Source organism: Cibotium barometz, chromosome 29, assembly GCF_041138505.1.
Source record: "Cibotium barometz isolate CiBa-2024 chromosome 29, ASM4113850v1, whole genome shotgun sequence".
Classification (NCBI taxonomy): domain Eukaryota; kingdom Viridiplantae; phylum Streptophyta; class Polypodiopsida; order Cyatheales; family Cibotiaceae; genus Cibotium; species Cibotium barometz.
The window spans coordinates 50421586-50433689 of NC_141074.1; the positions used below are offsets into that span (position 1 = coordinate 50421586).

General features: G+C 45.3%; 1 protein-coding gene across 1 annotated transcript; it reads left to right on the plus strand.

Annotated features, from left to right (window-relative positions):
• The first annotated feature begins 1170 nt into the window (after nt 1-1170).
• CRTISO (carotenoid isomerase) lies at nt 1171-9890 on the plus strand. The gene is made up of 13 exons (XM_086823420.1): nt 1171-1826; nt 2331-2537; nt 2657-2756; nt 2847-2929; nt 3292-3348; nt 3440-3592; nt 8107-8185; nt 8299-8447; nt 8571-8705; nt 8821-8934; nt 9044-9154; nt 9250-9358; nt 9472-9890. The coding sequence occupies exons 1-13, from the start codon at nt 1374-1376 to the stop codon at nt 9543-9545; spliced, it is 1824 nt and encodes a 607-aa protein (XP_086679546.1). The 5' UTR covers nt 1171-1373; the 3' UTR covers nt 9546-9890.
• Nucleotides 9891-12104: the final 2214 nt, after the last annotated feature.

The following is a 12104-nucleotide window of genomic DNA, read 5'->3' on the forward strand; positions in this document are numbered from 1 at the left end:
GTTAATTTCTAGCCTTACATTAAAGTGTCCCACACATGTGAGTTTAATTTTATGACCTTACATTAAAATGTCCCACACATTTGACTTTAATATTCCAATGGCCTCACTTATGCAACTTTGAGTCATGTCCTCCTTTAGCCTTTCACCCTTTTTATGTATTCCACATTCCCAAAGCTCATTTATTACAAAGGCTACTCAAGCTAAGGTCTCATTCTTTTAATTTTTGCTAAGGTTTTGAGCAAGGAATTGCCTAATGCTTCTTTACCTTATTAAATTCTTTCAACTATACTTGGTTCTACTCATGATCGTGATACTTCTAGGGTTTCTTATACATTAGTGCTTCATACGAGACCTGGTGGTGCACGTGAACAAGGTGCGCCATTCACACTAGATATGTTCCCAAAACTCTAAAAAAAGTTATTCGATAAATACCGAGAGGTTATATGGCATGATAAATTTTGCCCTCTGCCTAACTTTATGTCTCCTGTCATGCAAAAATAATAAAAATCTCACTCGTGCGACATCCAATTTGAGTTATGTATGTTCTCATGAATTCCTTGGGGATGGAGGGAGGGATCCTATATTATGTGACACAAACCTAGCAACTTTGTTGGAGCACTTCACAACCAACTCAACTATGGCATAGTGGTCACTAATATTTAAATTTTTATATTAAAAACTCTTAAATTAGTTTCTATACTAATTTTCTTTTGAAGATAGAACTTGGATTACAATTAGTTGAGGCATTGGTGTACATGTTTTTTTTTGGAAGGAATTGTAGTGCATTATAAATAAAAGGATATATTTGTTGTGATTAGTTTAGAGAGAGAGAGAGAGAGAGAGAGAGAGAGAGCCGCTTAACGTCGACTTTATTGATCTAGAGAGACCAACCGATGGAGAGACTAGAACCCAGGTGGGTCCATGTCATCCCAAGGGCATCCCAAGGGCAATCCCACTAGCCATTTCTACCCCACGATGGAGAGAGAGAGAGAGAGAGAGAGAGGAGATTTGTAGTGCATTATAAACAAAAGGATATCTTTGTTGTGATTAGTTTTTAGAGAGTTTTTTTTTTTGGTTTTTTTTTTAGTTGAGAGAATAGTACGGAAATTACAAGGAGGCATATTTCTCCTAAACTAGTTTATTAGATTCTAAAACAGGTTTATATTATTATTATTAGAGGAAAACAAAAAGATAAACCTTTGTCGTCTTCAGTGCGTTTTGGTGCCCTTCATGGTGTGACGGAGATCTCCTCATGTCAAGAGGGGATTGCCTAAAGGTGCCGAGGCTCATACGCACAGCCACCTCCCCATTGCGGGCGCACACACTCTCCCTCTCCCCTTCTCGCTGTCTCTGTGCCTCTCTCTCCTCAAGCCATGGCAGTTGCTACTCAGTGGAAAATGCCCAATTCAACTGTCAATAGCCCAACCTTGCAACCCCTTCCATGGACTGCTTCACCTGCAAGACGGTTCTGTGGTACACCGATCACCCCTTTCATCAACAAAGGCCTTACATCGAAGATCCCTCTCCATCGCCATGCCCATCCGTGGCGCGCAGCAGCTGTGGCTGCTGAGCCCATTGGCGCCCCTTCTTCCGATGCCAAAGCTGGTGCTGCCGCTGCCGTTGCCGCTGGTGAAGGTGAATATGATGCCATCGTTGTTGGGGCTGGCATGGGTGGCCTTGTGGCGGCCACCCAATTGGCCATCAGAGGCGCCCGCGTGCTCCTGCTGGAGAAGTACATCATCCCTGGGGGTAGCTCTGGCTTCTATCGTAGAGACGGATACACCTTTGATGTGGGCTCTTCTGTCATGTTCGGGTGTGGCGACAAGGTCAGATTTCCCCCCTTTACAGACCCTCCTGTCCATGCTTCAAGATGCACTAATTGCATCAGTTTTTAGGGCAGGCTAATTTTTCTTACAGGCCTTAATGCAATGAATGTGTATTAATTGGTAAAGATTATGGCACCTCATGTTTTAAGGGAATGCTAACTTCCACCTTAATGTAAAGGTCCATTGATGATGATTATGGTACATCATATTTGAATGTGGTGTCAACTTCTGATTTTCCCGTCGGAAAACGTCTTTTACATGTAGCATCATGCACAAATTGCATGTGAAACGGTATGTTGATACTTGCAAACGGTCCATGGTGATGCATCATCATCCTCATTGTCATCATCATGATGAATATATGCAATGCTTCATGACATTTCTTTTCCCTTTACATAGCGTGTCAATGTGGTCATTGTGATTATTGGTCGGGGACATGTTGTCTCGAATGATTTCCGTGTGTGCTAGAATGTGTCTATGTTGATTGTTGGTAATCTGTGGCAGGGGTCGATTAATCTCATCACAAGGGCTCTAGCTGCTGTGGGCCGTAAAATGGAGCTGATTCCAGACCCAACAACAGTGCATTACCATATGCCAAATGGATTGTCTGTTCGTGTACATAGGGATTATGAAGCTTTCATATACGAGCTCACTAATACATTTCCACATGAAGCCGCAGGCATCCGCAGTTTCTATGGAGACTGCTGGAAGGTATCTTTCTTTCGGGGCATTTGGAGTAGATATGTACAACTTTCTGCATTTGAATTTACTTATATTCTGGACTATTTTCTGCATTTGGGTTCACTTATGCATAATGCTTTTGTGAACAGGTGTTTAATGCATTGAACTCGTTGGAGCTAAAGTCTCTAGAGGAGCCTCTTTATCTCTTTGGCCAGTTCTTCAAGAATCCTATAGCTTGCCTTACTCTAGGTAAAGTAGGATTACTTAGGTGTAAATCTATGTATGCCTTAGCATACTCAATGCTGTCATTAGTTTTGAGACAAACGTCTTTCTGGCCAGCTTACTATCTACCCCAGAATGCTGGTGACATTGCTCGCAAGTACATCAAAGATCCAGAACTTTTGTCATTCATTGATGCGGAGGTATGGGATGCCCTCTGTATGTGTGTTTGCATGTACATGCATGCCTGAGTGTGCTCTCTCTCTTCCTCTTTCACACACACACACACACACACACACACACACAAAAAAAAAAGTGCAGTGAATTTGAGTAGGCCTTGTTGGTTGTCTGGCTAAGTTGCTTGTGAAGTTGACTGAGCATGATTTGCAGTTTAGCAGTGCTTCATTGTAAGCACTGTGGATTCTTGCTGGCTAAGTTGCTTGTGAAGTTGACTGAGCATGATTTGCAGTTTACCGGATGATGTGCAAGCACTGTGGATGCTTGCTGGCTAAGTTGCTTGTGAAGTTGACTGAGCATGATTTGCAGTTTACCGGATGATGTGCAGTGCTTCATTGTAAGCACTGTGGATGCTTGCCGCACGCCAATGATCAATGCGAGCATGGTAATAAGAAATGTCTTTTTGTTCAAGGGGTTTTGGGCAAGTATCCATCTGTGTTTTCTTATGTTGGCTCTCTGCTTTACTTTGAATTCAGGTAATGTGTGACAGACATTATGGTGGAATTAACTACCCGATTGGAGGCGTAGGGGGCATAGCGCAGCAGCTTGCAGACGGCTTAGTTGAACGAGGTGGAGAAATACTGTACAAAGCCAATGTCAAACAGATCCTTTTAAAGGATGGCAAAGCAGTAAGTTTTAATGCTTCAATTCATCCTTGTCTGTGAGCTACGTTGCTTGCTGCCGAAGATAACTCTGGCATCGTTCTACTTGTTTAACTTTAATGGGTCATACACGTACCATAGGAGTTTCACCCCTTGATTACACATTTAACGAGTGGTGCAATGGTAGTGGTGCTGAGTGTTGCATGGGTCAAGTTGAACTATCACCCTTGCACACCTGATATCTCACTTGTCTGTTGTATTTTATATAAATGCTGACTTTACTATGTGGGGAAGGTTTAAAGTTAAAATGTGTACCATTGCACTACTGCTGTATTTGAATGCTTGTGACCAATCACAATCATGCCAAAGTAGACGTGTTTTTTGCCGGACTATGTACAGTAATTTGCGCCACTGCATTTCTGTAGGGGGACGTGGGGGAGCACAGGGTGGACACCTGGCTTACATGTGAGTGCATCTATAAGCAGAAGAAAAGCACTCTTTTCAACCACCACGCACTCGTGTGTGTGTGTGCGCGTGCGCATGGTGTGTGTGGGATCAATATAATAAAAGTAGTGAAACCTGTTCATGTTAATTGAGAGGATTGCCTTCCCTATATGCAAGTAAAGTGTCTTCTTTGCAGTTTTCCTTGTTTGCTTGATCTCTATGTGCCACTACTTTCCATCCTTCTTTTCTTAAAGAAGTCAAGACCTTAGCCTTCTACCCTTTAGCCTACTTCAGTTTTACCCGTGTGGCATGGACTTCATGGAGACTTTTGTTAGAAGTCATCTCCTGTCTATATATATACACCAAGGCCTGTGTTGTGGGTGTGCCCGCCCTTATTAGGTGTTTTCTCATTTTTCCTTGCTCTCCATATTTTTCCCCCATTTTTCCCTATTTTTTCCATTTTTTCTGTGGCTTGGGAGGCAGCCTTGAGGTGGCAGGATGTCCTTGTCTGTAGCCGACTGCAGCTATTTGCGTGTATTGATGCTGGCCGACTGTGTGCACACCTTGTCGGTGTTGGCCAACTGTACACGGTACTGGCCGATTGGTTTATAACCAGTCGTGGTGGACATGCCCCTGTCGACTGCCCTACATCAAGCCGACTACTGTTGGGGGGCCATATAAAATGGCCCCCAGCCCCCTTGTCACATTTGTATCATTTCCGGGATTCTTTTGTGTATATAGAGCAGAGTTACACGCCTCTACCTCTCTATCTCTTGTGCTGTAATTTTTCTGCATTGCGTTTTGCTCTTGTGTTCCCAGATCTGGTCATCATCTCCGCTGCGTATTCTGACATGGTATCAAAGCCTAGGCTCTAGATAGTTCTTGGGATTTGTATGAGCAAGAGGGGGACTGTTGTGTTGCTGATTGGTGGACCATTCGGGACTGTTCGGGAAGAGGAGAAGCAAGAGAACGGCGGGCTGATTTGCTGGACAGCCACTTGCAGGTGTTAGTTCTTCTTTGTTCCCACCCACCCACCCTTTTTCAGTGTACATCCCCGCAATGGCAGATCTGTTTGAGATGGCCGAGAGGCATGTGAAGATCCCGACACTCCCCACGTTCCCGGTGGACCGTCAGTTGGACAGGAACAACTACGACATATGGAAGGTTATGATGGAATCTGTTCTGGAGTCTTACAACCTTGTTGATTTTTTTCATTGTTGGGGTTCCACGGCCGGAAGTAGAGGAAGGGGAGTTACCGTCGATCCGAAAGGACCGGGAGGCACAGGCACAGATGTGGGATCGTGTCAACACCAGGGTCCGTTCGTTTATCTTTCTCAACTGCACACCGCAGGTAATCAATCATGTAAAGCATATGACGCTGGCCAGAGGTATATGGCAGCATTTGGCTTCTCTTTACAACCAGGTATCACCCATGAAGAGGATTTCCTTGGAAGTACAGATCGGGTTATGAGCCCTACAAAGTCGTCGACGATGCGGGAGCATATTAACAAGCTGTAGGCTCTTCAGCAGGAAGTTCTCCAAGCTGGGAAGGAGATATCATCAGAAGACATGGCCATAACGTTGCTGTCACACTTGCCCTTGGTACTCAGCATTTTACTCGTCTTTGATTACCAGTGGCAGGCTCAGCACCATCACGTGGGAGGAGCTTGTGCCCATGGTCTTGGACGAGGAGGAACGATTCACGAACTCTCCTCAGGGTGGAGGTTCGGAGGCCTTAATTGGCGAACGGTCGAAAGGCCATAACACGGGCAAAGGGAAGGCGTCATCAGAGAAGTCTTCTGAGAAGAAGTCCGTTACTGACCGCGAGAAACTAAAGGCAGAGAGGATCTGTAATGATTGTGGCGAGAAAGGCCACTATTGGAGACAGTGTCCCAAGCGGAAGACCGAGAAGGGTGAAGATTCCTCAACAGCAATCATGAAGACTCCGGCTTTTGTGCACCTGGAGGTGATGGACACCGATGTTTCATTTTCTTCAGGCAGGGAGGAGATTGGAGGATTTTCCGCAACGGATACTCGGGAGTGGATTCTAGAAAGCGGTGCTTCCAGGCACATGACTCCTTCCCGGTCAGATTTACAAGATCTCTGCAAGTATTCTGGTCACATTCTTACTGGAGATACATCCACTATCCCAGTTCACAGTGAAGGCAGGATGGAGATAGTTCTCGACGGCAGAGGGGGGAAACATTCCTCCCAGGTGTTGTATGTTCCGTCACTTGGTTTTCATCTGTTGCCATTGCACCAGGTTTGCAAGACTGGAGGACGAGGGGGAGTTTGATGAGCATTTTGTTGCTCTCTGGGACAAAGCAACAGGCCAGGTAGTTTGGGAAGGCGGAGTGGAGAATGGAGTTTACAAGCTTTCAACACTCTCTCTCCCAGGTCCTCAGGTTTGTGATGAGTGGCAGTCTGGTAATGGCCGCTTAAGTGTGGATACGCTGTAGGTGCAGGCTTTCTGGGACCAGATGGTGGATAGCTTGCCAGTAGATGGCAGCAATTGGCAGGAACTCTCTAGTAGTGATGTTGGTAGTTCTTGTGTTCGTCAGTCAGAGTAAACTGAACAGGTAACCTATGCTCTGATGTCTCGTAGTATTCGGGACAAAGAACCTCATGTAGATGAGGATGTTCTTTCCACGGGGATCTTTCGGAAAGCCAGGCAGGTGGCAGTTGATTACTTGCAGAAGGAGGTGCATTCTCTAGGCTTTGTGGTTCCGGATTCAGAGGGGGTGGTTGACAGGTTTCAGAAGGCCTTGCGTGGTCTTCAACAGGTTTCCAGGACTTGGTTTTGCACCATAACAGGTGTTGATCCTTGTGAGCAGTGTGATGCCTCTTTTCAGAAGCAGAATGGTTCATTGATCTGGTTGATGGACACCAGATTGGACGGGAGCTTCCTGATGAGGCAGTTGAGCTCATGGTTGCAGATGACTCTTTGGGAGACAGGATTGCGTAGCTTGTGGTTTCTGCAACATGCGAAGGATCATGGACTCTTTTACACAGGAGGGGGATTGATGGATGGAGTCCTACTCCACGGTTGGAGTGACTTAGTTTGGGGAGGAGATCCGGACACGAGGAGATCTACTGCAGGCCCAGGAGCAGTTTTTTGGAGCAGTAAGAGGCAGTCATCTTTTGCCTTGTCAACGACAGAGGTAGAGTACCGGGCTGCTTGTGATGCTGCTTGTGAGGTGGTGAGGATGCAAAGGTTGCATTGCAGGATTGGGTTTCCACACTGGAGGAACCCATGGTCATCCAGAGGCACTTTGTTCATGAACAGATCGTTGCTGATGACATCTTGCTAGAGTTCTGTTCAACAGAGGACAGTACGGTGGACCTCTTAACGAAGTCGCTATCTCAGGATTTGCTCAGGCGGCACCCCAGCTCCCTGTGGTTGGTTTCACAGCTAGGAGCTGAGAGGGGGTGTTAGAAGTCATCTCCTGTCTATATATATACACCAGGGCCTCTGTTGTGGGTGTGCCTGCCCTTATTAGATGTTTTCTCATTTTTCCCCGCTCTCCATATTTTCCCCCCATTTTCCCCTATTTTTCCTATTTTTTCTGTGGCTTGGGAGGCAGCCCTGAGGTGGCAGGATGTCCTTGTCTGTAGCCGACTGCAGCTGTTTGCGTGTACTGATGCTGGCCGACTGTGTGGACACCTTGTTGGTGCTGGCCGACTGTACAATGTACTGGCCGACTGGTTTATAACCAGTCGTGGTGGACATGCCCCTGTCGGCTGCCCTACAGCAGGCCGACTGCTGTTGGGGGGCCATATAAAATGGCCCCCAGCCCCCTTGTCACATTTGTATCATTTCCAGGATTCTTTTGTGTATATAGAGCAGAGTTACACGCCTCTACCTCTCTATCTCTTGTGCTGTTATTTTTCTGCATTGCGTTTTGCTCGTGTTCCCAGATCTGGTCATCATCTCCGCTGCGTATTCTGACAACTTTGCATGAAGCCCTTCTCCAAATTTTCTTTAATTGTAGCCTTTGAGGCACATCTCGGGTTTTCACACACTAGATGACAGTATTCTCAAGCATGTGCCACAAGTTGTTTATTTGTGTAATTAATAACATGCTGTTGAATTGCAGATAGGTGTGAAGCTCTCTAACGGACAGGAAATATTTGCGAAGAAAGTCGTGTCAAATGCCACGCGATGGGACACGTTTGGTGAACATACTGCTCGAACCCAAAAAATCTGCTCAATGAGCTTTTTTGAAAGATTTCCTGGTTTTTGTTTAAAATGTTTTCTGCTTTTTGCCTTTTGCTTTTATCTTCATCAGAAAAGTTGCTTTCTGTGGATCAAATACCTAAGGAAGAGCGGAACTTCCAGAAATGCTACCAGAAAGCGCCATCCTTTCTTTCAATTCACATGGGTATTAAGGCGGAGGCGCTTCCTCCTGACACAGATTGTCATCATCTTGTGCTTGAAGTAGGCTAACAATTGTATTTTCTTGCTAAAAACCAATCATCTTTTCTTGCCTTTTTAGCATTTTGCCTTTCTCTTTCTTGCTCTGATACTTAAACTTGTCAACTCTTCTCGTTGACATTGTAGAATGATTGGAAAAATTTAGAGGCCCCTTACGGCACCATCTTCTTAAGCATCCCGACCGTATTGGATCCATCGCTGGCTCCTCCGGGACATCACATTCTTCATATTTTTACCACTGCATGGATTGATGACTGGGAGGTAAAAGCTTGTTTTTTCAGAGTAATCTTTTTTAAGGGTTAAAATTTCCTTGCCCTTAGGCAGTCATGTTTCTGTAAAAAACACAAGACATTGATATTTACAACCCCTTTTGTAGGGTCTTTCACCGACAGAATATGTGGCTAAAAAGGATGCTGTAGCTGATGTTATTGTTACTAGACTAGAAAAGACTCTTTTTCCAGGTTTGGAGAAAGCAATTACGTTTAAAGAGGTAATGAACCCCATCAACGCACACCAAACACAAAATCTAGAGACCGTCCCATCATCCCATGGACATGGTTTCTTCAACTTATCCCTCAAACTTTTTGGGGTGTGTTCAGGTTGGAACGCCCAAAACCCACAGGCGATTCCTTGCACGAGATGCCGGAACCTATGGACCAATACCCGCCGGCAAACCTAAAGGACTCTTAGGAATGCCTTTCAATACAACGGTAACAACACTGTGGGGCGTAATTTATTGCATGTTTTAGATTAGTTTGCTTCTTTGTTTCCCCTTGGAGCTGAACTCAGACATTCTTTATTTTAGGCCGTGGAAGGATTATACTGTGTTGGGGATAGTTGCTTTCCCGGCCAGGGTGTCATTGCAGTAGCTTTTTCTGGGATTATGTGTGCACACAGAGTGGCAGCAGACCTTGGTGAGTGCCATATCAAGGAACCCAAACCTTGTGTGGTTTCATGATGTGTTTATACAGACGCAAGGCATTTAAATGGAATGGAATTTTTGTGTGTTGATATCTCCATGTTGCAGGTTTGGAAGGACGATCGGCTCTTCTGGACAAGGGTCTTTTGGGTCTCCTGTCATGGTTCAGAACTCTTGCATAATGGGGCAGCTTTGTAAAGTTCATTTGTTACTGCATCTGGAAGGGAAAGGGTGAGCTTTGTAAGCCTCCAGTTTACTGTGATTGCAAATGTGGGTGCCATCCCACTTGTATTATTCAATCAGATGTTCTTACTTCCGGCGTTGCCATGACAATTCTTTTTCGCTGTTGTAATCTCTCTGATCAGTCCAGCTTTCTATTTCAGTCTTTGTTGAAGAGTTGAGAATGCTCTCAGGCTCTGGAGATTTGATAGATATCTGCTTGCTGGTCTGTAAACTAATACAGGAACTGCCACACATTCTTGTAGATGGGTATGCATGGATGAGTATAGCTTCAAGTTCTCACTGACATATTTCCATCTTTAATGCATCTTGTATCCGTATATGTGCTCTTGATATACGCAGTGCAGTGTATACAATCTCAAGGAACATTTGGAAGATTGCATGAGTCATTGCGATTGTCTTGAAAGCTTCAGTTTAAAGGGTCCTTCCCCTTTACGGTAGCAATCTATCCCTCGAATTTCCCGCAGCTCAGCTGCAAAAAGCATGGAGCATGCCATATCCATCACAATTCGGTTCTTGCGCTCGACCACTCCATTTTGTGAGGGAGAGTTGGTGGAGGTGAGTTGGCATTGAATTCCTTGGTCTTGTAAGAACTTAGTAAATTGGTAGGAGATAAATTCACCACCATTGTCACTACGAGCAATCCCATGATACCCCTTTGGATGGTCCTCGTCAGTCCACTAGACTCGCTCCTCGTGCCTCATTCGCCTGTCTTTTCCGCAAACTATGTGGTGCATGATGAGCCAACATCGTGGAAAGATGCTATCAAACTTCCATCTTGGAAACAGGCTATGGAACTTGAACTCGAAAGCATTGACCATAATGGCACGTGGTCCCTTGTGGATCGCTCTCGTCATAAGAAGGCCATTGGAACCAAATGGATCTTCCGCACCAAATTTGAAGCCGATGGTACCTTGGACAAATACAAAGCCCAGCTTGTTATGCAAGGCTTTTGCCAGAAAGAAGGCATTGATTTTGACGAGACCTTTGCACCCATTGCTTGAATGACGACGATTCGTCTCTTACTCAATCTGGCTGCCCACCATAAATGGCTAGGTCATCCCCTTCTTTAATAGAGAAAATTTGAATTTGATGCTCGAGATCAATGTGACGCGTGCGATCACGTGCGGCATCTCTCTCTGCAAGGTGTGCCCATCTGTCAGAGACAGGGGAACTGTTGGAGTTGAGAATGAAACTTCGGCAAAAGGCCTTGCATGAGCTCCACTATAGCAGTGGCATTTCTAGCTTCCCAATGGCTGATGACATTAGGAGGTGCTAGGGAAGGGTGGGGTTTTGGTTCAAATCCCTTCCAAGAACCTTGGGAAGTAAAAACCTGTTCCATAAGATTAGCCTAGGTGGTATAATTAGACCCGTTAAAATGAGTCTTTTCTGTGAAAGCATTTCTGGACATAGAAACATGAAAGAAATATGGTGGGGGAGTCCAAGATGGCTCGTGCCCATATCCAGAGTGTAAGGTTTGAGGAGGAAAACCAGAAAATCCACCAAGACTAGGCATAGGTGTAGGACTTGTTGAGGGTACACCATAAGATGGAATATAAGTTTGTGCACTCAGCATAGGTGGAATACCTGGTTGAGGCACGAATCCTTGAGAGGGCACATAATTAGGAAAAATATTAGTGCTAGGAATGGGTTGGTAAACCACCTGATACCCCGGAATGTTGGGTGGCACCGAAGTGCCAGAGGGCATAGTGCTGAGAGATACTTGGGATGGATAGAACCCATACGTAGGACCCAAATGAGGTGCAGGCGGTGATGCCTGCATGCCAACACTAGTAGGAAAAGCCATGGGTTGGGTGGGAGGGTTTTGTGCTTGAAGTTGAGTAATATTCCATAACACATTAGGAGCAGGGATAGTTGAAAGTGAACCAGAGGAGAAAATAGTGTTACCTCCTTGAACACCAGAAGTCTGAGAGTGAATTGTACTCCTAGATCCTCCTTTATTTGGGTTCACTAAATGCTAGGGATCGAGGGTAGTTGATGGTACCGTTTGTTGAACCTGTGCTACAGAAGAAGATACCTAGGTAGAGTTAGAAACATACGAACTAGAAGGCACATACGAACCTGACGCGGTCATCGGCAGGGTTGATGATGATGGATCTCCGAACGACCGAGGAGGTACGTGTCCTTCCTGAGAAAAAGTCCCATATCGAAGTCCAGTTTGTCGGCTAGAATGAGAAGCGAGGATCTCCAAATGAGGCTGAATACCTGGGTCCAATACAGGCACACTAGTTCTGGGCATGTATCCTCCTCTGGAAGTAACGAACTGATGAGCTCGGAGAAGAAAAACCATATGCCAAGCGTGTAGAGAGTGAGTAAGTAAAAATAGGCTGGTTGTCTCGCAATGAAAGACCTCGAACATGGCTCTCTAGTGATGAGGAGTCCCATCCTTTGTGTGATCTAAATCTGATTAAGGAGAATCAATATTTGGTAAGAAAGGCTGATCCTTTGGAATCATGGGTAGACAGTTCATGCTGTGTGCT

Excerpts from the sequence above, each read along its gene's own strand:
- CRTISO (XM_086823420.1), top strand. The coding sequence starts at position 1,374 with ATGGCAGTTGCTACTCAGTGGAAAATGCCCAATTCAACTGTCAATAGC. Across the intron at positions 2,538-2,656 it reads TCTATGGAGACTGCTGGAAG|GTGTTTAATGCATTGAACTC; the intron begins GTATCTTTCTTT and ends TTTTGTGAACAG. Across the intron at positions 9,359-9,471 it reads CAGAGTGGCAGCAGACCTTG|GTTTGGAAGGACGATCGGCT; the intron begins GTGAGTGCCATA and ends TCCATGTTGCAG.